Source organism: Hypanus sabinus, chromosome 24 (genome assembly GCF_030144855.1).
Source record: "Hypanus sabinus isolate sHypSab1 chromosome 24, sHypSab1.hap1, whole genome shotgun sequence".
Classification (NCBI taxonomy): domain Eukaryota; kingdom Metazoa; phylum Chordata; class Chondrichthyes; order Myliobatiformes; family Dasyatidae; genus Hypanus; species Hypanus sabinus.
Window position 1 is genome coordinate 34,068,752 of NC_082729.1, and position 26,122 is coordinate 34,094,873.

A 26,122-nucleotide genomic window follows, 5' to 3' on the forward strand; every position below is an offset into this window, starting at 1 on the left:
GCGCGACCATGTGGGTTGGGAGATCGAGTTCATCTGTCGCCCTTGAGCGGTCCGCTCGGTAGTGTGGTAACAGCGGGGTAGAAGCTGCCCTTGAGCCTGGTGGTACGTGCTTTCAGACTTTTGTACCTTCACGTCCGACGGGAGACGGGAGAAGAGAGAACGTCCGCGGTGGGTGGGGTTTTTGACTACGCTGGCCACTTTACTGGGCAGAGGAAGTGTAGATAGTGTCCACAGAGCGGAGGTTTGTGCCCGTGACCGACTGAGCTGTGTCCAGAACTCTCTGCGGTTTCCTGCTGTCAGGGGACGCGCAGTCTCAGTGCCGAGCTGTGGTCCGTCCGGACGGAATGTTTACTCTGGCGCGTCTGAACCAGTCAGTTCATAACGGGATGGGGGGGTGGGGGTAGAAGCTGTCATTGTGCTTGTGGTGTATCTGGACAGGTACACAAAGGCCGAAGGAGCTCAAAAGGTCAGGCGGCACATACGGAGGGAAGTGGTCGGAACCCTTCAGTAGAACAGGCTGATGAAGACACTCGACCGGAAACGTTCTCTGTCCGGCGCTGCCTGACCCGCCGAGTTCACCCGGCTGCGTTGTGTGCGTGACTCCAAATTTCCAGCTTCTTCCGACCCCTGTGTCTCCATCATGCGTCCAGGCCAGATACTTTCTGTGATGCATCTGTCACCGGGGACATGCCGAGTTTCCTTAGCCTGCTGAGGAAGTAAAGGCACTGATGACCTTTCTTGGCCGTAGCGTCTAAGTGGCGGACACAGGACACGCCTATGTGACGCGCTGAAGGTTTCATTGCGGAGGTTTCTCTGTAGAAGCAATGTTATGACTGGAGATAACCGTGGTATGATAGGCTGTGAGAGCCATGTTGTTCTTTCTTGTGGGTCTGGGAGCAGGGCTTTCGCGGTCTTTTGTCGGCGAGAGATGACGAGAGGAGACGCGAATAGAAAGAGTTGGTAGACCGCCGGACGGAGTGGACTCGGAGCGAGGGTCCGAAGGTCAGCGAGGCTCGGAGGAGGTCGGTGGGGGACGAATGGACGATTCCGTGAGCCCTAACGTGCATTTTACACTGTTTCGATACAATGAGCCCTTTTCCTTTTTTATAAAAAAAAAATTCTTTACTAATCCGATAGTCAGGTTAAGATTTATAAAGTTCGATCGTTTAATTGCATGCGGCGTACTGTCTGATATTTGGCGGTTTGGATTTGTAACTGGGCAACACACCACGCTGCACCCACACCATCCAGATTTCTCAGTCTGGCAGGGCCAAAGACTGCCTTCCCCTAGACAAACACGTGCTGACCGAACCGCAGACTTACACTGAAGTATATATGTATCTATCTATTTATTTAGTGCAAAGTATTGAGTACAGGAGATGGGGTGTTATGTTGACGTTGCATAAGACATTGGTGAGGCCCATTGGGAGTACTGTGTGCAGTTTTGGTCACCTACCTTCAAGAAAGATGTAAATAAGTTTGAAAAAGCACAGATAAAATTTACAAGGTTGTTGCTGGGACTGGAGGACCTCAGCTACAAGGAAAGGTTGAATAGGTTAGGACCATATTCCTTGGGTTACAACGTAGAAGGTTGAGGGGAGATTTGATAGAGGGCTACAAAATTATGAGGGGTATAGGTAGGGTAAATGCGAGTAAGATCTTTTTTTCCACTGAGGATGTATGGGACTGCAACTAGAGGTCATGGGTTAAGGGTGAAAGGGGAAAGGTTTAAGGAGCTCATGAGGGGAACCTTTTTCATTCAGAGGGCCAGAAGAGTGTGAAACGAGCTATCAGCACGAGTGGTACATGCGAGCTGGATTTCAACATTTACGAGAAGTTTGGATAGCTACATGGATAACAGAGGTATGGAGGTATATGCTCCCGGTACAGATGGGAGAAGGCAGCTTAAATGGGTCGGCGCAGACTAGATGGGCCGGAGGGCCTGTTTCGGAGATGTACTTTTCTATGACCCTACGGCTCTACTTAGGTATCAGAGAAACAGAGCGGAACAGGCCTCCTTGGCCCGCGAATCACGACACCCCGCCCCAGCAACCCACCTATTTCACCCAATCCGAATAACGGGACAATTTATAATAACCAACTAACCTACTAACCGGTACGTCTTTGGACGGTGGGGGGAAGCCGGTAGACTCGGAGGAAACACGCGCCCTCACGGGGAGGGCGGTCAAACGTTCTTACGGGGCAGGCCGTAATTGAGCTCCGAACTCCGATGCCTGAGTTTTAATAGCGTCGCGTTAACCATTATACCTGTTCTTCTCTGACGGTCGTGCTCTTGCCGTGGTGGAGACGCCTGTGAGTGCCTGAGCTTCCGAGAGTGATGCCGACTGGCGCCTCGCTCCTGATAGGGTCACCCTTGGCGATGAGGTCCAGGGGACGGTCTAAGAAAGAGCGATCCAACCACGCCCTTCACCGTGGGGCCGAGAAAGATGCTGACACATCACAGCGGCAGTGAAGGCTGCAGAAATGAAGAGTCCTTAGTCGTCTTACATTCCACGCCACTGTACCCCGACCCCGATCTGTCAAGGACCGTGTGCTGGCTACCTCCCACCTTAAACAAGATCACGCAAAAACGTTCCCTATTGAGGGAATCCCACCCCACCGCATCGTCCTGACGTCAACGACATCTCCTTCAGTTGTGCTGATCGGTTGTATTTGTGTTTAGCCACAGAGTCATAGAAAAGAACAATACCGAAACAGGCTCTTCGGCCCTTCTAGCCCGTGCCGAACCGTTTAACCTGCCTAGTCCCATCGAGCTGCACTGAACCATAGCCCGCCATGCCCCTCCCATCCGAACTTCTCTTCAACACTGAAGTGCAGCTCGCTTGCTCCACTTGCGTCTCCTCCCTTGTAATCTGTATAGGGTCCGTAACCTCGTTTTTTAAAGACTCTGCCCGTTTGCAGAATGAATACAAATGTGGAAAAAAAATCGCAGCTAAATTAGCGATTATTAGGGATCTCATCGATTGCGTAAGATTGAATGGTTCGAAGATTTACCGAGATGGGCGCTGTTGCAGTAGTAATTGGAGGCTGGCAGATGATCGTACAGAGGTTTAAAATGCCACGAGAATGTATATGTCAACTGGATAGTCCCTTTCACCCGCGGGGGGGGAGGTGGTCGTACAAAGTGAGGGTGTAGGTTTAAGGTGAAAAAGTAAAGTGGCTCTGAGGGGCAAGTTTTCCACACAGGGGGTGGTGGAGATGTGGAACGAGTTGCCAGAGCAGGTGGGTACCATTACAACGCATAAAATGAATCTGCACTGGTGCATGGTTAGGAAGACTCTGGAAGGAAATGCCTTGCAAGGATAAGGTCCGGAATCTCGGCTGCATATCTGGCAATGAAGATAATTATGTTCCAGGTAATTGCGCGACGACACGTGCCGGAATTTGAAGAAGAAATATCCTCAATTATTAGAATTAAAGCTGGGTAAATGGCGATGAAGTATGAAGCAATGTTTAAAAGGGCTGCAAAGAGATGGATAGCAGGTGATCAGCATCGGTGACTCGTTCCCTTCGCCACCGGTGCCACCGTTTCCCAGGGAATCACACACTCGCTTTCCCTGCGCACTTTCTCAGTGCGCCCTGCCCTCCATCGTCGGGTCGTTTCGGATCGCCTGGAAACGCGCGGTATATTTCCATTCCCCGGAGATCACTCCGGCTTCTCGTCCCCGCACTGCCCGGTCCCCGCTCCCGCTCCCTGCGCTGAGGATAACTTGAGTCGGAACTCCGAGTTTATTAAGGGAAGGAGACATATGACTACAGGTGACGCTTTTGGAAGTATAGGATTGTGCGACTAAAGGGTTCTCAGACTAAATAACCCATTACAGTAGTCTGAAGCTACTAGGTGATATTTGATCTGTTTGAATTGATGTGGATGAATAAAAATGCAGATATTGAGTAAACATATTGGCTGGTGTATTTTAATCGGATTTGCATTTAATTGGCAATAGTTTGGTGACGCTTGGTTTAATCTGCTGCTATTTCTTCTGCAGCACAGAGTTGGGGGAGGGGCTGGAGAGCCGTCCGCAGAATTGTTCTGTGTTTTCCACGACGAACCAATCGGCCACGGGCACCATCGAATTTTGTGTGTTGTGCTTCCATAGGAGACCGGGGCCCCTTTGTCCTCGCTGTCCAATCAGAGGTCGAGTGAATGCCAACGTTCTATTCCCGGGGACCATAAAGGGACCGATTGGCGCCGCGCCGCCGCCACTGCGAGAACTGCTCGAGGAAAGCAAAATGGTGAGTGCGCTAGTGCGGTGCATCGGGAGCGGGAGCGGGGACTGGGCAGTGCATGTTTGCGGGGACGAGAAGGCGGAGTGAACCCGGCGATGGCAGGAGGAGAGTGCACTGAGAGAATGCGCAGGAAAATCTGGTCAGTGGTTCCCAAATGGCGAACACCGGTGGCGAAGGGAAGGCAAGAGTGTATGAATTGCAGAGGTGGGTGGGACTGACCTGACACATTGGGCCGCTTCATGGAGTTAATCCTGATTGGATAGAGCTCAGTGCGCGAATGGGGCGAGGGCGCTCCGGACAATGACATCTGGAGATATGTTGGAATTATTCTAGAAATATCGGAGCAAACAGATCGGGAGTGCACTTCTGGAAAAGATTTCATTGTATCTTAATATCACACGGTTGTATGTTGCCTTCCTTGCAGCGCGAGTGTATCTCAATCCACATCGGCCAGGCCGGATGCCAGATCGGTAACGCTTGCTGGGAACTGTACTGTCTGGAGCATGGCATCCAGCCGGATGGACAGATGCCGAGTGACAAGACCATCGGAGGGGGCGACGATTCCTTCAACACCTTCTTCAGCGAGACGGGGGCGGGCAAGCACGTTCCGCGGGCCGTCTTCATCGACCTGGAGCCCACCGTGGTCGGTAAGGCCAGCGGGCATTGAACTCTGATCTCGCGCATTTAATAGAGACTGTGTTCAATTCGCCCGTTCTCTACTTCCTCTCTCCCCACACAGATGAGGTCCGGACCGGCACCTACCGGCAGCTCTTCCACCCCGAGCAGCTCATCACGGGCAAGGAGGACGCGGCCAATAACTACGCGCGGGGCCACTGTTCCATCGGCAAGGAGATCGTGGACCTGGTCCTGGATCGCACACGGAAGCTGGTACGTTTCCAAGCGACTACAAATCATCGTCGGGCGCCCCACGCTCACCTCTCCCACTGTATCCAAGACCGTATGCGTCTCTGAGTTCTGCTTCGCAACCCCAACTCACCGGCTGGTCCAGGATTCACAATGTCGCAGCTCCCGCTTGCAGAGAAACTCGTGGCGCAATCTCCCTTGGCACCAAGAACGGGCGACAAGTTCACCTCTTTTACCTTTTCTTTCCTTTGAAGACACTCTCAAAAGTCAGCCGCTCTTTAACACGTTTCCCCTGACCCATTCCGTAACTATCGGATATATTTCACCTTATGCTCGCCCACACGGCATTCCCCCGTCCATTACTTTCCTCTCGTCCCCTCTCCGCTCAACCAGCTGTATATTCTTTCGCCGCAGGCGGACCAGTGCACGGGGCTGCAGGGGTTTCTCATCTTCCACAGTTTCGGGGGCGGCACCGGCTCGGGCTTCACCTCCCTCCTCATGGAGAGGCTCTCCGTCGACTACGGAAAGAAATCCAAGCTGGAGTTTGCCGTCTACCCGGCGCCCCAGATCTCTACCGCCGTGGTCGAGCCCTACAACTCGGTGCTGGTCACCCACTGCACCCTCGAGCACTCGGACTGCGCCTTCATGGTGGACAATGAGGCCATCTACGACATCTGCCGGCGGAACCTGGACATCGAGCGCCCCACCTACACCAACCTCAACCGGCTCATCGCGCAGTTGGTGTCGTCCATCACGGCGTCGCTGCGCTTCGACGGCGCCCTCAACGTGGACCTGACCGAGTTCCAGACCAACCTGGTGCCCTACCCCCGCATCCACTTCCCGCTGGCCACCTACGCGCCCCTCATCTCGGCCGAGAAGGCTTACCACGAGCAGCTATCCGTGGCCGAGATCACCAACGCCTGCTTTGAGCCGGCCAACCAGATGGTGAAGTGCGACCCCCGCCAGGGCAAGTACATGGCGTGCTGCATGCTGTACCGCGGAGACGTGGTGCCCAAGGACGTGAACGCCTCCATCGCCACCATCAAGACCAAGCGCTCCATCCAGTTCGTGGACTGGTGTCCGACCGGCTTCAAGGTGAGGCCCACCCGAGCCTGAATACATTCCCCGCATGCAGTTTATTTTGTCTGTCCGCGCAGTTTTAAACCGTCCCAGGGAAAGTCTGCCAGTTGTGCTCGCTTCACGAATAGGCAGGCACCAACTGAGCAATAGGATATTATGAGGTGGAATGAGTTGGTTGAAATGAGGTTATAATTGATGCAAATTTATCTCCCACAGGTGGGCATCAACTACCAGCCCCCGACCGTGGTGCCCGGCGGCGACCTGGCCAAGGTGCAGCGCGCCGTCTGCATGCTGAGCAACACCACCGCCATCTCCATGGCCTGGACCCGGCTGAACCTCAAGTTCGACAAGATGTACGCCAAGCGGGCCTTCGTCCACTGGTACGTGGGCGAGGGACTGGAGGAGGGGGAGTTCCAGGACGCGAGAGAGGACATGGCCGCCCTGGAGAAGGACTACCAAGAGGTGGCGGTGGACTCCGCCGAGCTGGACAAAAGAGAGGAAGAGGAAGAATAAGATTTAGTAATTTAGAAATTGACGGTTAAATTATATTCAATATATTGTTATTTATAGCATCATATTTAAGATAATTAAAGTATTTAAGTAATGTCTGTTCTGATTTTCTTTATTTGTTGGGTCACCACAAGTTTGGGAAAACTCGGGGAAGGGTGGTGAAATGAGTAAAGGCATATAACAGGAGGAGACGGGAGCTGGGCAGAATGGACTAGGTGCGGCCATTAGTGGCGCAAGATTGTATCAGATGCACATTGGCTACTTTATTGGATGTACTTGCTCGTCTTTGCAAATATCTAATTCGCCAATCACGAGGCAGAAATGCAATGTATAATAGCATAGAGCCATTGAGTCGTTGTTTTTTTTTGGCTGCGACCAATCGGAGATCGACTACTCACTCAGGTTTGCCGATTGAGCAGAAAGTTCACGGACTGGTGTCCGACCGGCCTCAACGTGAGACGATCCGCACCTGAGTGCATACCTCGCACCTAATATTCTTCTGTCCGTACAGTTTTAAACTTACTTCGGGATAGTCAGCAAATTATCGTCATTGCTCGAATAGAAAGGCGCCAAATGAGCAATAGGATATTACGAGGTGGAATGAATTGGTTGGAATGAGGTTATAATTAAAACCCATTGAAATCTGAGTCCTTATACATTAAATAGAGTTATTTACAATAAATTATACGTCGATCCCCTGCTCCTATTCAGACTAAAGATGTTTACAATAAAACATTGACTCTAAAACTTTAGGCAAGGGTTAAAGACTTATTTACAATAAAATAAAAATTATTAACGATAAACGACCAGGCGTTGACACTCATTCCTTTACTGAAGTTCCTTTACGGTCTATACATTTCCAGCCACTCCTGGGGCACCATGTTGACTCATCTATCCACACCGCTGATGAGGGGTATTCTCCTCCCCACCCGACACCTCCCACTCCCGCGGGTGACGAACCTTAAACTGTGGTCCTTCCCCAACGGGCCTTCGCGGTGGCTGGACCGAGCTTGAGTGCGTCCCTCAGCACGTATTCCTGCAGGTGAGAATTTGCCAGCCGGCAGCACTCAGCCTAATGAGGTTATAATTGATGCAAGTTTGTCTCCCTCAGGTGGGCATCAACTGTTAGCCCCCTATCGTGGTTCTCGGCGGCGACCCTGCCAAGGTGCAGCGCGCCGTCTGCATGCTGAGCAACACCACCGCCATCTCCATGGCCTGGGCCCGGCTGAACGTCAGGTTCGACAAGATGTACGCCAAGCGGGCCTTCGTCCACTGGTACATGGGCGAGGGTCTGGAGGAGGGGAAGTTCCAGGACGCGCGGGAGGACACGGCCTCGCTGGCGAAGAATTACCAAAAAGTGGCGGTGGACTCCGCCGAACTCGACAGGAAAAGGGGAAGAGGCAGAATAAGATTTACTAATTTGGAAGCTATTTATTTATTCTTCTTTGTCCAGGTGGGTTAGGGCCAGGTGGAGGGTGGTGGCACTGGCATCATCTGTTGAGCGGTTGGGACGGTACGCAAACTGCTGGGGGTCCAGTGAGGGGGTCAGCAGGATCTTGATATGCCTCATGCCGAGCCTCTCGAAACACTTCATGATGATGGATGTAAGTGCAACGGGACGGTAGTCATTTAGGCAGGACACTGAAGACTTCTTCAGCACGGGGACGATGGTGGCGGCCTTGAAGCACGTTGGAATGACGGCGCTGCTCAGGAAGATGTTCAAGATGTCAGTGAGAACATCTGCTAGCTGGTCTCCACATCCTCTGAGCACTCTACCAGGGATGTTGTCTGGTCCAGCAGCCTTCCGTGGGTTGACCCTTCACGTTGTCTTCTCACGTCGGCCACGGAGAGACACAGCACCTGGTCATTCGCAGGAGGGGTGGACTTCCTCACCACCACGTCATTTTCCGCCTCAAACCGGCTGTAGAAGTTATTCAGCGCATTTGGGAGGGAGGCATCACCTGCACAGTCAGGTGATGTTGTCCTGTAGCTGGTGATGTCCTGAATGCCCTTCCACATGTGTCGCCGCTGTCCTGGAAGTGGCTGTGGATTCGCTGGGCGTGTGCACGCTTTGCCCCTCTGATGGCTCGGGACAGTTTGGCCCTTGCTGTTGTTAAAGCTGCCTTGTCGCCTGCTCTGAAGGCGGAGTCGCGGGACCTCAGCAGCGCACGCACCTCTGCGGTCATCCATGGCTTCTGGTTGGCACGTATAGTGATGGTCTTGGACAGAGTAACATCATCAATGCACTTGCTGATGTAGCTGGTCACTGATGCTGTGTACTCCTCTAAGCTGGTAGAGTCGCCATAGGTTGCAGCCTCCCTGAACATGTGCCAGTCAGTGTGCTCAAAGCGGTCTTGTAGATCGGAGATGGCTCCTGCTGGCCAGGTTTTCACCTGCTTCTGAACTGGTCTGGAGCGCCTGGCGAGCGGTCTGTATGCTGGGATTAGCATAACAGAAATGTGGTCTGAGTATCCGAGGCGGGGGCCGGGCTCTGCCCGGTACGCGTCGGGAATGTTTGGGTAAACCAGGTCCAATGCGTTCTCCCCGCTCGTTGCAAAGTCCACATACTGATGGAATTTGGGGAGCATTTGCGTGGTTAAAATCACCGGCGACAATAAACAGACCATCAGCGTGAGCGTTCTGCAGTTCGCTAATAGCCCAGTACAGTTCACAGAGCGCTTCCTTAGCATTAGCGCTGGGGGGAATGTGGACACCGAATATAAGGACAGAGGTGAATTCCCGTGGCAAATAACATGGTCTGCATCGAACTGGAACAAAATCCACTAACGATAAGCAGCGTCTGGAATCCAGCACAGAGTTCTTACACCATTCCGTGTCGATGTAAACACAGACACCGCCACCGCGAGTCTTACCGGAGACAGCTGCATCTCTGTCCGAACGAAACAAAGCTAGCTCGTCTGGATGGATGGCAGCGTCCGAAATCCCATCAGTGAGCCATGTCTCTGTGAAGACAAACGCGGAGCAAACTCTGTGCTCCCGCCGAGTATTACGTTGGAGTCGGATGTAGTCCATTTTATTGTCCAGGGAGAGGACATTGGAGAGCAGAATAGACGGGAGAGCCGGCCCACTCGGATTCGCTTTTTGTCTGGCAATGGCCCCTGCCCGTTTGCCTCGCTTCAAGCTTCCTCGCACATCGCTTCCGGCTCCCAGCATCAGGCAAGTCCGAGGATTGTAGGCCCGTTTCCCTCAGCAAGCCGACGTCGCGTAATTCAGCCAGCAGATCTTTGTGGAGGCTTGTTTTTGGGCGATCTCTGTATTGTATCGGGCGATGGTAGATAGCCGCTCTGTTATCCATGTGCCCTAATCGAAAGTTGTGCATCAAACTTAAAATAGAAAAGTAAATTAACACCAGGTCTGAAAAGGCCGCTGCTGCCGTGCCGCGCCGCCTCATGTAATGTCTAATCCGATTTACTACCTCCCCATGTATACCTGGCGACTGAATCTTCCTAACTAACCTCCCATGCGGGACCTTGTCAAAGTTGCACTATGCTCGACCTTTTGATTCCAAACTTTGTCTTAGGTCTGAACAACACCTGTCTCCACAACTTCCCCGCTCTGGCCCTCTGGTTCCCATCCCCCTGCAATTCCAATTGAAACCACTCCTCTCCGTTCGCCACCATCCCACGCTCCCCCCGCCGTTCACCGCTAGGGTATTAGTCCTGTTTGCCCAGGCTTGGGCCCTGGAAACTTGCAAATCCCCCTGCAAATCCATAGTCTATCAAGACTAACGGAGGCCTACACTACATCAGTCCTGTTCCAGTTCAGGTACAAACCATCCCCTCCAGCTCCTGCCTTCACTGGAAGACAGTTTAATGATCCAAAATCCTTATGCCCCCCACCCCGCAAGGCAACTCTTTAGCCACCTATTAAAATGTATAATCTTTCCAGTTCCAGCCTCACTTGCACATGCCACGGGTAGCAATCCTGAGATTACAACCCTGGAGATCCTGCCCTTAGCACCCAACTCCCGGAACACACTTTGAGGAACCTCATGACTCTTCCTACCTATGTCATTGGTGACCACATGGACCACGTCTTCTGGCTTCTCACCCTCCCACTAAAGCATGCCGAGATGCCCCGTCCTTAGCACTGGGAGGCAATCCACGATCCCGGAATCTCAATCCCATCGATGGTATCCCCCTTTCTGTTCCCCTAACTAACAAATGTCCTATGATCATCAACTCGCCTCTTCTCCCCCTTGCCTCCTGAATCACAGAGCCAGGCCCAGTGCCAGAGACCCGACCGCTTCGACTTTCCGCTGCTGCGCCATCCAAAGTACTATACCTGTTGTTGAGCGGAATGGCCACAAAGGTTACTCTGCACTGGCCGTTTAAAGCCTTTCCCCTTCCTGGCAGTCACCCAGTTTCCCGGTACCTTGGGTGTAACTGCCTCCCTATATGTTCTATATACACAAGTTCCTGGACAATGGGGGCAAAAAGGTCCCCAATGTCGCCCTCACTCGATGGACAGCTTCCTGTGTGGATCCCAGATACGTAGGCACTAAATACCACTGTGTGCCCAGGTTCTATCTGTCTGGATGGAACTGCCCCCCTTCCCGCGCAGCTCCCCTGTCAGCCAGTCGTTGCCGCCATAACTGCCCTTCGCAGAAAAGTTCCTCCAGGTCAACGCCTTTGACCACAGTTCCATCGGGCGGTGGTCGCCACTTAATGTCCCACAGGCGCTGCAGAAGAAGGACGAGATGGACTCAGCCGTGTGGTTCCCTGAGCAGACCGTCCAGCTCATCTGGCAAAATGCCTCATCGCCAGACCTCACCAACAGGCACCAAGGTCTCTCCTGGCTGGCGGTGAGAGGGGCCCTCCCATTCAGATCCCTCCTGTACGCCCGGGACGTCGTCCCCACGCCCCGATGCCCACGGGAGGACTGCAGTGAGGCGGAGTTGCACATCTCTTTGCACACTGTGGGTTCACGGAGAAGGTGTGGAGGGGGGATGAAAGGGACAGTGTCGAGATTCGACCCCAGCCGCTGCGTAACCGAGGACTCCCTGATTTCTGGACTACTGGGGACACACACGGAGTCCAACATCCGGTGCTGTTGGCAGATCATCGACTCGGTGAAGGACGCTCTTTGGTCGGCCCGAAACTTGATGGTCTACCAGCACACGGAGATGACCGTGGCTGAGTGCTGCCGGCTGGAACGTTCTCGCCTGCAGGAGTACGTGCTGAGCAGTGCACTCAAAGTTGCTACAGCCACTGCAAAGGCCCGGTGGGGAAGAACAACAGTTTAAGGTTCGTCTCCTGCGGGAGTGGGACGGGTCGGATGGCGGGGAGTATACTCCTCAACAATGGTGTGGAAAGGTGAACCAACATAACGCCATACAAGTGGCTGAAAGTGTAGAAAGGCATAGCTGGTTAAGGAATGAGTCAATCACTAGCTTATTATAAATATTTTTTTATTCTTGACTAAGCATTGAGAGTCAATGCATGATTTATTGTAAATAACTTTATTTTCTGAATAAGGATTCGAGTCAACGAATGTTTTTTATAATAATTTTATTTTGTAATATTTATGAATAAAGTATATTTTTGGAAAAGTAAATCTGTCACTCACTCCTTCAGTCTCCCGAATGGTCCGGATTTCATCAGCTCCAGCTCCAACTCCTTAGTATTAGAAGCTGATGCTGGATGGACTTCTCGTAGATATAATCGCCAGGGAAACTAAAGGTCTCCCTGCCTCCCACATACCGCAACAGAAGCATTCAACTATCGAGAAGGAAGAACAATTTGAAAACCTGTGGGGGGAGGTGTTAAAATCTACCCACAGCTTTTCGCTATCTCTCAATCAAGCTTCTCACCGAAGCGTCGAAAAGCTAAAGACTCCAGATCCCCGCTCTGCATCCACTCCCACGATAACAGCTCCGCTAGCCCCTGCCGGATTTTGCCGAACAATCCTGAACGCTGATTGGCTGCTGGACAAAACTATCGCGAGTCGCTGCCCTTTCAACTCCATCGCAAACCCGAGTGAGCCGCCGATCTCCGATTGGTCGCTGCTAAAAAAAAACTTCTCAATGGCTCCATGATTTTCTGTATTGCATTCCTGCCTCGTGATTAGCTGATCAGATATTGGCTATGATGAGCAAGTGTACCTAATAAAGTGGCCACTGTGCATCTGACGCGAACTTGGACCATTCTCCCAGCTCCCGTCTTCTCTTGTTATTTACCTTTACCCACTTCACCGCCTTACTCAACAAATTAAAAAATCGGAACAGACATTACTTAACCACTTTTATTAACTTAAGTATGATATTATATATAACTATATATTGAACATAAAGCATCAATTTCTAAATTACTAAATCTTATTCTTCCTCTTCCTCTCTTTTGTCCAGCTCGGCGGAGTCCACCGCCACCTCTTGGTAGTCCTTCTCCAGGGCGGCCATGTCCTCTCTCGCGTCCTGGAACTCCCCCTCCTCCAGCCCCTCGCCCACGTACCAGTGGACGAAGGCCCGCTTGGCGTACATCTTGTCGAACTTGAGGTTCAGCCGGGTCCAGGCCATGGAGATGGCGGTGGTGTTGCTCAGCATGCAGACGGCGCGCTGCACCTTGGCCAGGTCGCCGCCGGGCACCACGGTCGGGGGCTGGTAGTTGATGCCCACCTGTGGGAGATAAATTTGCATCAATTATAACCTCATTTCAACCAACTCATTCCACCTCATAATATCCTATTGCTCAGTTGGTGCCTGCCTATTCGTGAAGCGAGCACAACTGGCAGACTTTCCCTGGGACGGTTTAAAACTGCGCGGACAGACAAAATAAACTGCATGCGGGGAATGTATTCAGGCTCGGGTGGGCCTCACCTTGAAGCCGGTCGGACACCAGTCCACGAACTGGATGGAGCGCTTGGTCTTGATGGTGGCGATGGAGGCGTTCACGTCCTTGGGCACCACGTCTCCGCGGTACAGCATGCAGCACGCCATGTACTTGCCCTGGCGGGGGTCGCACTTCACCATCTGGTTGGCCGGCTCAAAGCAGGCGTTGGTGATCTCGGCCACGGATAGCTGCTCGTGGTAAGCCTTCTCGGCCGAGATGAGGGGCGCGTAGGTGGCCAGCGGGAAGTGGATGCGGGGGTAGGGCACCAGGTTGGTCTGGAACTCGGTCAGGTCCACGTTGAGGGCGCCGTCGAAGCGCAGCGACGCCGTGATGGACGACACCAACTGCGCGATGAGCCGGTTGAGGTTGGTGTAGGTGGGGCGCTCGATGTCCAGGTTCCGCCGGCAGATGTCGTAGATGGCCTCATTGTCCACCATGAAGGCGCAGTCCGAGTGCTCGAGGGTGCAGTGGGTGACCAGCACCGAGTTGTAGGGCTCGACCACGGCGGTGGAGATCTGGGGCGCCGGGTAGACGGCGAACTCCAGCTTGGATTTCTTTCCGTAGTCGACGGAGAGTCTCTCCATGAGGAGGGAGGTGAAGCCCGAGCCGGTGCCGCCCCCGAAACTGTGGAAGATGAGAAACCCCTGCAGCCCCGTGCACTGGTCCGCCTGCGGGGAAAGAGGTGAGAGCGTGAGGTAACTGTGCTGTTCTCCGTTCGGAATGGGAGAGGATAGTGGGACAGGTGTGGATTGGGTTCAACACTGGCCAATGGAAAACGCTTACAATTCGCTGACGGTCACCAACCCAGAACCTACCAGCTTCCGGATGCGATCCAGAACCAGGTCCACGATCTCCTTGCCGATGGAACAGTGGCCCCGCGCGTAGTTATTTGCCGCGTCCTCCTTACCCGTGATGAGCTGCTCGGGGTGGAAGAGCTGCCGGTAGGTGCCGGTCCGGACCTCATCTGTGTGGGGAGAGAGGAAGTCGAGAACGGGCGAATTGAACACAGTCTCTATTAAATCGCGCGAGATCAGAGTTCAATGCCCGCTGGCCTTACCGACCACGGTAGGCTCCAGGTCGATGAAGACCGCCCGCGGGACGTGCTTGCCCGCCCCCGTCTCGCTGAAGAAGGTGTTGAAGGAATCGTCGCCCCCTCCAATAGTCTTGTCACTCGGCATCTGTCCATCCGGCTGGATGCCATGTTCCAGACAGTACAGCTCCCAGCAAGCGTTACCGATCTGGCACCCGGCCTGGCCGATGTGGACTGAGACACACTCGCGCTGCAGGGAGGGTAACATACGGTTAGGTATTAAGATATAAGGGAATTGCTTTCCAGAAGTTTACTCGCGATCCGTTTGCTCCGAGGTTTGCGTAACAATTTCTATATACAGTATCTCCAGATGCCCCTGTCCAGACCGCCCTTTCTCCATCCAATCGGGATTAGTTCAATGGATCGTGCAAAGATGCAACAATTCAGGTTCATTCTACCCACCTCTGCAATTCCCACATTCTACTTTCTTTTCGCCGACCGAAGCTCTCACGTCCCTGGGAATCACACGTTCCTGCGCATTTTCTCATTGCACCCTCCCCTCCCGTCATCGGGTTACTTTGATTCTCCCGGAGTTTGCAGACATGCGGCACATTTCCCTTCCCCGGGGTTCACTCCGGCCTCTCGTCGCCGCAGACATTCACTACCCGGTTCCGGCTCCCGCTCCCGGTGCACCGCGTTCGCGCGCCCCCGACTCTTCTTCCAAGCGCTCACCATTTTGCACTCCTCGAGAAGTTCCCGCGCTGGCCACGTGCGGAGCCAATCGGTCCCTTTATAGTACCCGGGAATAGAATGTTGGCGATCGGTGGAACTCTGATTGGACAGCGAGGACAAAGGTCCCCGGTCGCCGTGGAAAGCACAACACACAAGATTCGATGGTGCTTGCTGCTGATTGGTCCTTTGAGGAAACGCAGTTCAATCGGCCCGTCCGACCTCTCTCAGATTCCAGCCCCTGCGCCATCTCCGTGGCCCTGGAAAAATAGTCCCAAATTAAATCAAGCGTAATCAAACTGTTGTCAATTAAATGCAACACCCGATAAGACACACCAGGCAAAGTTATTGCACATCATCTTTATTAATCCACATCCATTCAAGCAGATCAAACCATGTAGTTTCGAGCTAATTGATTATTTGGTCTCAGAATCCCTTAATCGCGCAATCTTTTACCAAAGACATTCCCCGTCTCGAGCTCGGATTGGTGATTTGTCTGAATCAATGCATCAGGCTCGTCTTCCCTATTTGTCCTCCGGAGTCACCGCTGCTGGTCACCTACCTGTTTGCCAAGTCTTGGCGTTCCTTCCAAACGCTGCTTCTTTTCTCCCCTCACCATTTATGCAGCTGGAATTGCAATTCCAGATTCCAGCCACGATTACTTCTGAATTTTTACCACTTCCTCTGGCAGCTCACGCCATATACTCCCTGCTCCCTGTGCGACGAATCTTCCCCTCGGTTCCTCTTTAAATCACGAACGCAAAAGATTCTGCAGGTACTGGAAATGCCGCGCACCACGCACAAAATGTTGAAGGATGTCAGCAGGTCAGGCAGCATCTATGGAGAAGAATAAACACACGACGGTTTGGAAGGGACGGGAAAGAAGCCAGGATAAAAATTGGAGGGAAAGGGAGGAGTAAAATCTGGCAGGTGATTGGTGGAGGAGGAGATGAAGTGAGAGGCTGGCAGGTGATTGGTGGGAAAGGTAAAGGGCTGAAGAAGAAGGAATCTAAAGTGGAGGAGAGTGGTTCATAGAAAGGAAGGAAGAGAGGCACTAGAGGGAGGTAACTGGCAGCTGAGGAGAAGAGGTAAGAGGAAAGTCAGGGTGGGGAACGAACGCAAAGGGAAAGGGGAGGGAGGAGAAATTATTGGAAGTTGGAGAAATCGACGTCACGCCGTCAGGTTGGAGGGTACCCTGACGGAATATGAGGTGTTGCGCCTCCAACCTGAGAGTGACAGCAGAGGAGACCGTGGAACATCGTGACGGAATAGGAATGGGGATTCGAATCGGAGTAGTGGATCCTGTTTGTTGGGACGGAGCCAAGGAGCTGGAACAGGCGGTCCCTCCAGTCTACGTCGGGTCTCACCGATAAAGAGGAGGCCGCGCCAGCAGCACCAGATACTGTGCAAAGGCCTTAGGCACACATATGTAGCTACCATACCTAAGACCTTTGGCTCAGCACTGAAGCAATTTTATGTATTGCAGTTTACTTTTGCCGCAAAAAAAAACAAACAAATTTCATGACACAAGAGAAAATCTGCAGATACTGGAAATCCAAGCAACACACACAAAATGCTGAAGGAACTCAGCAGGCCAGGCAGCATCTTTGGAAATAAAAAGTACAGTCGATATTTCGTGCCGAGACCCTTCGCAGGACTGGAGAGAGAGAAAAAAAAGATGAGTAGATTTAAAAGGTGGGGGAGGGGAAACAGAAACACAAGGTGATAGGTGAAACCGGGAGGGGAAGTAAAGCAAAGAGCTGGGAAGTTGATTGGTGGAGATAAAGGACTGGAGAAGGGAGAGTCCGATAGGAGAGAACAGAGGTCGTTTGGCCGAGCACCTACGCTTCGCCAGAAGAAGCGGGATCTCCCGGTGACCACCCATTTTAATTGCACTTCTCATCCCATATGTTGATCGATTGGAGCGACTGGGCTTGTATACACTGGAATTTAGAAGGATGAGAGGGGATCTGATTGAAACATATAAGATTATTAAGGGATTGGACACACTGGATGCAGGAAGCATGTTCCCGCTGATGGGTGAGTCCAGAACTAGAGGCCACAGTTTAAGAATAAGGGGTAGGACATTTAGAACAGAGATACGGAAAAACTTTTTCACCCAGAGAGTTGTGGATATGTGGAATGCTCTGCCCCAGAAGGCAGTGGAGGCCAAGTCTCTGGATGCATTCAAGAGAGAGTTAGATAGAGCTCTTATAGATAGCGGGGTCAAGGGATATGGGGAGAGTGCAGGAACGGGGTACTGATTGTGAATGATCAGCCATGATCACAGTGGATGGCGGTGCTGGCTAGAAGGGCCGAATGGCCTACTCCTGCACCTATTGTCTATTGTCATTCATAGTCTCCTCCACTGTCGCGATGAGGCCACACTCAGGTTGAAGGAACAACGACTTATATTCCATTTGGGTGTCCAACTTGATGGCATGAACATCGATTTTTGAACTTCCTTTAATGTCGCCCCTTCAACTTTCCCCATCCACTTTTCCCTCTCTCACCTTATCTCGCCTGCCCACCACCTCCCTCTGGTGCCCCCTCTTTTCTTTCTTCCATGGCTTCCTCTCTCCTATTGGACTGCCCCTTCTCCCCCTTCTATTTCACTAGGCAACTTCCCAGCTCTTTACTTCACCCCGTTCCCCGCTCGGTTTCACCTCTCACTTTGTGTTTCTCCACCACCCCCCCACACACCTTTTAAATTTACTCCTCATTTTTTTCTTCAGTCCTGCCGCCCGAAACCCCGACTGTACTTTTTTCCGTCGATGCTGCCTGGCCTGCTGAGTTCCTCCAGCATTTTGTGTATGTTACTTAAATTTCATGTCATATGTGAGTGATGATGAACCTAATTCCGACAGGGTGCTCTATTGTGGACGAAGAGCGGGAAGGGGTCAGGGGGAGAGAAATCGGGGTTGGGAAAAGGGGAACAGAGAGGAGACGGAGCAGGAAGCACAAGAGAGACCATTTGTTATGATCAATAAACCAATTGTTTGGAATTAAATGACCCTGCCTGGCGTTTCAGGGCTGGGTGTGTCTCCACCCCCACCAGTCACCCTCCGTCTGCCTCCTGCCCCACTCCCCTCCTGCGGCGCTGCAGCCAAGCCATTCCCAACATCGTTTGCTCTCACCAGACTGACGAACTCGCTCTCCACTCTACGTTGACAAACACAATACTGAGCAAACGTCTTAACTACCCGAGCTATGATTTTGCACATGACCCCGACAGACTCGCAGTTGAATGGCTGCCTCACCTGAAAGGACTGTTTAGGGAAACAAAGTACACTGCAGATGCTGTGGTCATATCAACACATACAAACAAGCTGGATGAACTCAGCAGGTCGGACAGCATCCGTTGAAACGAGTAGTCAACGTTTCGGGCCGAGACCCTTCGTCAGGACTGAAGAGGGAGGGGCAGGGGCTCGATAAAGAAGGTGGGGTGAGGGTGGAAAACCAATCAGGGGAAACACCAAGGGGTGGGGGAGGGGAAGCAGGGAGGGGATAGGCAGGAGAGGTGAAGAAGGAATGTAAAGGGAAAGCACTATGGGTAGTAGAAGGAGCAATCATAAGAGAGGTGATAGACAGCTGGAAGAGGAGGCAGAGTGAAAGTGTGATAGGGGAAGGGAGAGGGAGGGAACTGAATGGAGGTGGGGGAGGTGGTGACTGGAAGCACTTCAGGCATATTGTTCCTCGTTGCCATTTCTACAGCTGAGATTCTAATTCTTGTCCTTACTTTCATATGGAGATAAAAGATACTGCAGACGATGAAATCCGGTGCCGTCATTCCAAATTCTAATTCAGACAGATGATATCTCTTTAACCTCAAGTCCCTGCTGATGTCGACAGCGGTTACTTCAAACCTGTGTCTCTCCAATCGTCAGGATGATTGCTTGAGTTTTCCGTGACCCGTCAAATCGTCTTGTCCGAGGGGTATCAGTCCCCTTTCCTTGTTCTGTCTCTGGAGGCTCACCGATGGATGGATTTCCAGGGAGAGCTTCACGGGGCTGCAAGGCTGCCGGCGATGTTCACCTCCAGCAAAGAGCAGGCCATAGAGACGTAGAACGCTATAGCAGGGTGACAGGTCCTTCGGCCCATCTAGTCCGTGCAGAACTATCATTGAATGTGAACATCGAACGCGATTCCACCACTTCCACTAGCAGCTCATTCCACACTCTCACCTTCCTCTGAGTGAACAGGTTCCCCTCATGTTTCTCTTAAATAACTCACCTTTCACCCTAAACCTATGAGCTCTAGTTCTAACCTACCCAACTTACCTACTCAGTGGAAAAAAAATGCCTGTTTGTGTTTACCCGATCTGTACCCCTCTAATTTTGTATACCACTATCAAATCTCCTCTCATTCTCCTACACTCCAGGGAGTAAAGTCCTAACCTATTCAACTCTATAACTCTGGTCCTCGAGTCCAGGCAACATCCTTTAAATCTCTTTCAATCTTATTGGTATCTTCCCTGTGGGTAGGTGACTGAAACTGCACAAGATATTCCAAATTGAGTCTTTCCACAACTCCAACTAACGTCCCCACTCTTGTACACACTTGTGAGGTACTGTATGTGGTGTCTCATGATTTTGCTTTTAACCAATAAAAGGTCCCCCAAATCTTGAAAAGCTTCCTGGGGAAAAATATAATTTGAGCTTCTTTTCCAAACTTTCCTCAAATGTCATTTGTACGGCAGGTCTGGAGCTTCTGGAGAGCCAAGCTCAAGCACGACCTTCGGCGGGTGTATGTTTGTGTATTCCCTCTGCGGCTCCATAGATACCCTGTCCCACGCTACTCCGGTTTCGCTATTTCGTCCACATCCCGTCGCCCTGCGGAGCCAGTGCATCGTGCTTTGGATGAGACCATTTCCCTGTGCCCCGGTAGGTAACCCCCTCCCACCCCACCCACCCAGCTACTCCTGTGACGTACCATCCTACCACACCCGAATGACCTGCGGGGCCGGTGTGTTGTGTTTTGGTGGAGACGGCTCTCTCTGTGATCCTGTGGGTACCTCACTGCCTACCACCGCCCCCACCCCCCGCTACTGTGGCTTCCTCCCACATCCTAACGTCCTGCAGGGACGGTGCATTGTATTTTAGCGGAGACGCAGTCAGAGGGACTAGGAGTCCTTGTACGAGAATCCCTGGAAGGGGCAAGCAGCAGCAAGCCATTCGGTATCCTGCCTTTTCGGACATCGCACGACACAGAACCTGGACTGCAAAGCCCAACGGGCTTATGCGGCTAAAGTCTGGCAAATGGGACCAGCTATATAGTATATCTCGTTTGGCATGGACCAGCGGAGCTGAAGGGCTTGTTGCTGTAATATAGCGTCATACGTCACGGATACAATTCTCTGGACCCAAGTGTATGTGCCAACCCAAAGTAATCTATTCCGTCCGCACAGGGTTCATATCCCTCCATACACACAAGAAATTCTACAGTTGCTGGCAATCCAGAGGAACACACATAAAATCTGTTGCATTCTTTGCCACAGGCAGCCGAGGAGGCCAACTCTTAATGTACATTTAAGGCAGGGGTTGATATATTATTGATTAGTCAGGGCATGAAAGGATACGGGGAGAAGGCAGGAGACTGAACTGAGTGGGAAAGAGAATGAGCGGAGCAGACTAGGTGGCCTAATTCTGCTCCAATATATTATAGTCTTAAACTGCTGAAGGAACTCAGCAGGTCAGGCAAAATATGGATAGGACCAAACAGTTGATGTATCGCACTCATGATTCCGATTGACAGTCTGAACTTGAGACCTGGACTGTACATTGCTGTGCATAAATGCTGCCGATCTGCCGAGCTCCTCTTTGTGTTTTCTTTGTGTTCCCACAACAGCATAGCGGTTAGAGTGACGCTGCTCCACCACGTCCTTCCCATGAGCATGTGCTCCCGGGTGCTCTGGTATCTCCCACTGCCCAATCACCTTACACCTCCTTTGGTAGAGACGTACAGTACCTCCAGCTCACCACCCACCACCTATTTAACACTAGCCCAATTATAGGGCAATAAGCGATTAACCTAGTAACCGATACAGTACGTCTCTACCAAAGGAGGTGTAAGGTGCTCCTTCCATCCGCTAGCCTGAAGGTCACTCTTGGTCAAGCCGTAGAACTTGCTGAGCAGCCCCCCCCCCCCCACCCAAACTTGATCAGAGTCACGTGAGGCCACGGGAGCAGATGGTGGACGGTCGTACGAGTAGCCAGTGCGGAGCACAAGTCCTGGTGATGCGACCACTGACGCCAGGCAGACCATCTCTGGAGAGTATTGATCATGGCTGGGATCGCCGTCTTGTCAGGACACTCCCCAGAAGAAGGCAATGGCAAACCACTTCTGTAGAAAAAAAATTGCCAAGAACAATCATGGAAAGACCATGATCGCCCATGTCACACGACACGGCACGTAACAAACGAGCGAAACAGGTGCGTTGCTGGGCTCAAGTGCCGGGAGTGTGTGTTCGGTACTGTATGGATACATAGACAGAGAGACAGACAGGTGGACAGATAGACAGATTTACAGACAAATAAATAGATAGACAGACATACAGATAGTCAAGTAACGTCAAGTCAAGTTTAGTGTTATTTAGATGTACATACGTATACCGTCAAATGAGGCTCCTTTTCTCCGAACCAGGGTATAAAGCACAGTAGTACACATAACACACAAATAACACAGAATAACAGGAAAAAATTAAATCTACATATGAATTAGGCATAGATAAACAACGTAAAGTGTATAAATTAAATATTGTAGGGAACAGTACAAATTTTCAGGTGACTCTTCAAATACGATGAGGCAGGGAGCTCAAAGCCTAATGGCCCAATTGAAGAGATTTGTTTCCCACCCTGGCCGTTCTTGTTTTGATGCATCGGAGTCTCCTGCCTGATCATCAACATCGCAGCCGCTTTCGTGATGTCTGGTTGATGTTGAGCAGGTCAGCGTCAGCTCAGTCAGGTGAGGATGGGCAGTCGCGCAGAACGCGTTCAGTGTTCTGCTCCCTTTCGCCACACTTCACCATGTTGTCTCCCGTCCTACAAACTCCCGCTCTCGCTCTGTTGAGACTGCACCGCTTCCGTCTGTCAAGCAGTGCCCGGTCTGGCAACATTTCTGTGGGGTCTTGCACTGGTTGGTTGCCGGTTACTAGCGGTGTTCCGCAGGGGTCGGCGTTGGGGCCTCTTCTTTTTACACTGTATTGCGACGATTTAGTTTTGTGGCTAAGTTTGTGGATGACACCAAGATAGGTGGAGGAGCAGGAAGTGTTGAGGATACGGAAAGGTTGCAGAGAAACTTGGTCAGTTTAGGAGAGTGGGCAAAGAAATAGCAGATGAGATACAATGTTGAGAAATGCACGGTTGTATATTTTGGAAGAAGAAACAATAGGGCAGATTATTATTTAGATGGGGAGCAAATTCAAAAATCGGAAGTGCAAAGGGATTTTGGGGTTCCTCGTGCAAGTTGGATCGGCAATAAGGAAAGCGAATGCTGTGTTGGCATTCATTTCAAGAGGAATAGTGTGTGAGAGTAAGGAGGTGTTGATGAGGCTCTATGGGGCACTGGTGAGACCCCATTTGGAATACTGTGTGCAGTTTTGGGCCCCCTATGTTAGAAAGGGTGTGCTGATATTGGAGAGAGTTCAGAGAAGATTCACTAGCATGATTCCTGGAATGCAGCGACTAACATATGAGGAGCATTGGTCGGCTCCTGGATTGTATTCATTAGAGTATAGAAGAATGAGAGGGGATCTCATAGAAACATTTCGAATGTTGAAAGAGTGGGACAGAGTAGATGTGGAAAGGCTGTTTCCCTTGGTGGGTGAGTCCAGGACAAGAGGCCACAGTCTTAGAATTAGAGGGTACCCATTTAAAACAGAGATGAGGAGAATTTTTTTTAGCCAGAGGGTCGTGGATTCATGGAATTTGCTGCCACATGCAGCTGTGGAGGCCCAATCATTGAGGGTGTTTAAGGAGGTGATTGATAGGTATCTAATTAGTCAAGGTATCAAGGGATATGGGGAAAAAGCCGGAAATTGGAATTAGATGGGAGAATAGTTTAGCGCATGGTGGAGTGGCGGAGCAGAGTCGATGGGCCGAATGGCTTACTTCTGCTCCTTTGTCTTGTGATCTTGTGATCTTGTATTGATTGGTGGGGTTCTTCCTTTTGTTTGTTGCCAGAGGTTAATCTTGTATGTCTGGGGGCATGTTCCGTGCGGTAGTTCCTCCAGCGGAGCAAAGGTTTTCCTCGATTTTAGGCGGTTGGAAACCGGCACATGATGATGTAATGGGTGCCATGGATCCGAGTTCTGTTTGCTGTTTTTCAATTTTTTGTTGTAGTGTGTCTTCGGATCTCTGGTGGGGGGGGGGCAGTGCCTGCAAATCTGTAAATAATGTTAGTGGGTGTGGGGAGCAGTGTGCCCGTGATTATTCGGCAGGCTTCGTTAAGCAACGGGTCTATTTTCTTCGCATGGGCTGATCTTCCCCACACAAGTGCACAGTATTTTTCAGGTGCATAGCAGAGTGCTAAGGCAGTTGATCTAAGTGTGTGAGCATTAGCTTCGCATTTCGCGTCCTGGCTGATGGTAGAAAGTCAAAAAGGACGCTGGATGGGTGGGTGAGATCCTTGATTACGCTAAGGGCCCTGCGTACGCAGCGCTGCTGGTCAATGTCCCTGACAGATGGTAGGGAGACCCCTATGATCCTCTCAGCCGTTCCCACGGTGCTTTAGTAGGGGCATCCGGCCCTGTGCTCAGCTATTGCCCTGCTTTATGGAGATGGAGCTTGTCAGGACGTTCTCAATGGTGCGTCTGTAAAATTCAGTTAAGATGTGGGTGTGAGATTCGTTTTCCTCAGTCTACGTGCAGTGTTTTTTTGTTTAGGAGGTGACATTGGCGGACCAGGTGAGATAGACATACAGATAAATAGATAGATAGGTATCCTCCGACACCTGCCTGTTCTTCCGCCTGTCTGAACGCTCCCTTGACCGTGAGTTCCAGCACCCGCCGCTGTCTTGTGAAAAATACTGCCCTGTTAATGTGTTTGAAATTCTCATCGTCAATCCTTTTCACACTGGGAACAAAGTATCTTCTTGGCCATGTCTATGGGTTTCATAATTTTATAAACCTCGATCAGGTCTCCCCTTGGGCTCTGCCGCTCCCGAAGAAACTACCCACGTTCGTCCCACCTCGTACCCTCAAACCCAGAACACATCTTGGTAAACTGATTTCCCAACCTCTCCAAAACCACTACACTAATTCTACAAGTTGACGACCACTTATTTCGCTCTCCGGCCCACGATGTTGTGCCGACACGTTAATCTACTCTAAGATTAATCTAATTGCGCCTTGAGCGTTCCCGAGGCCGGCTGCGCAAAGAGGGAGAATTCGATATCGAGCTAGCAACTCCATCCCGTAAATGTCCGGAGCCAACAGATATGCCAACGGAAGTTCCGAAGAACTTCTCTCTGGAAGAGGAAGGACTTGACATCAAGAAGATAGGTTACACCTGGGCACAACTGAAAAGGCTAAGCCAGGACAGGGGACTCTGGTGAGCTGCCGTGGGCAATCCATGCCCCAGTAAGGGTGATCTAATATCAATTTAACCTTTCCCTCCCGCATAGCCCTCTAATTTCCATCATCCAAGGACCTATCTGAGAGTTTCTTTAATGACCCTGATGTACCCGTGTTTATCACCAGGCTGGCAGGGCGTTCCACGCACTCACCACTCTCTGGTAAAAAAAAGAGTAATAACTTTGACATTTCCCCTACACTTGCCCCCAAACACCCTAGAATTATGCCCCCCCCTCTTATTAGCCATTTCCTGGAAAAACTGTCTTGCGTGTCCTCTGGATCTCTGCCTCTTATCATCTTGTACATCTCCATCAAGTCACTTCTCATCTTTCTTCGCTCCAAAGTGAAAAGCCCGAGATTGCTCTTCGCAAGGCATGTCCCGTAGTCCAAGCAGCATCCTGGTAAATCTCTTCTACACCCCCTATAAATCTTCTGCACCCTCCTATAATGCAGTGAACACCATATCCCAAATAGAGATTCACAGACTGACTGCAATATTACCTCCCGGTCTTCAACTCAGCCAGGCGACTGACGAAAGCTAACACGGCGTACGCCTTCTTAAGCACCCTTTGACTTGAATGGCAACTGAAAGGGATCCAGGAACGTGGATCCTAAGACCCTCTGTTCCTCCACGCTGCTAGGAAGCCCGTCTTTCATCCTATATTCACTTTACTCAGCTGACGGAGCAGTGTTGTCAGGATAATCAAGGACACGACCCACCCAGCCAACACACTTTTTGTCCCTCTTCCCTCGGGGAGAAGGTTCAGGAGCTTGAAGATTCGTTCGGCCAGATTTGGGAACAGCTTCTTTCCAACTGTGATAAGACTGCTGAATGGATCCTGACCCGGATCTGGGCCGTACCGTCCAAATATCCGGACCTGACTCTCGTTTTTTTTTTTTGCATTACCTTACTTTCCCTTTACCATTTCCTATTTATGATTTATAATTTAAATTTTTATTATATTTACTATCGATTTGAACTCCAGGGAGCGCGAAGCGCGGTATCAAATATTGCTGTGAAGAGTGCACGCTCTAGTATCAATTGTTTGGAGACAATAAAGCAATAATATTCCGCCTTCAACTTCGATCCACAAAGCAAATCCGTTCGTATTTTTCACACTTCACACTATCTATTTGGAGCCTCTAGGATAGGTACACGGAGCTTAGAAAAATAGAGGGAAATTCTAGGCAGTTTCTAGCGTAGGTTACACGGTCGGCACAACATTGTGGGCCGAAGGG

The 26,122-nt window shown here is 51.3% G+C and overlaps 3 protein-coding genes across 3 annotated transcripts; 2 read left to right on the forward strand and 1 right to left on the reverse strand.

Annotated features, from left to right (window-relative positions):
* The first annotated feature begins 4,657 nt into the window (after positions 1-4,657).
* Positions 4,658-6,708, forward strand: LOC132380645 (tubulin alpha-1B chain-like). Its single transcript, XM_059949594.1, has 4 exons — positions 4,658-4,898; positions 4,991-5,139; positions 5,530-6,210; positions 6,412-6,708. Exons 1-4 carry the CDS (start codon positions 4,658-4,660, stop codon positions 6,706-6,708), a joined length of 1,368 nt encoding a protein of 455 aa, XP_059805577.1.
* A 1,087-nt stretch (positions 6,709-7,795) lies between these two features.
* LOC132380728 (tubulin alpha chain-like) lies at positions 7,796-11,971 on the forward strand. The gene is given in 3 exon segments (XM_059949719.1): positions 7,796-8,105; positions 11,334-11,437; positions 11,843-11,971. Coding segments are annotated over 3 exon segments (543 nt in total).
* A 1,071-nt stretch (positions 11,972-13,042) lies between these two features.
* Positions 13,043-20,089, reverse strand: LOC132380646 (tubulin alpha-1B chain-like). Its single transcript, XM_059949595.1, has 5 exons — positions 20,048-20,089; positions 14,611-14,833; positions 14,369-14,517; positions 13,541-14,221; positions 13,043-13,339 (listed from the first exon to the last, which is right to left on the reverse strand). The coding sequence occupies exons 1-5, from the start codon at positions 20,087-20,089 to the stop codon at positions 13,043-13,045; spliced, it is 1,392 nt and encodes a 463-aa protein (XP_059805578.1).
* Positions 20,090-26,122: the final 6,033 nt, after the last annotated feature.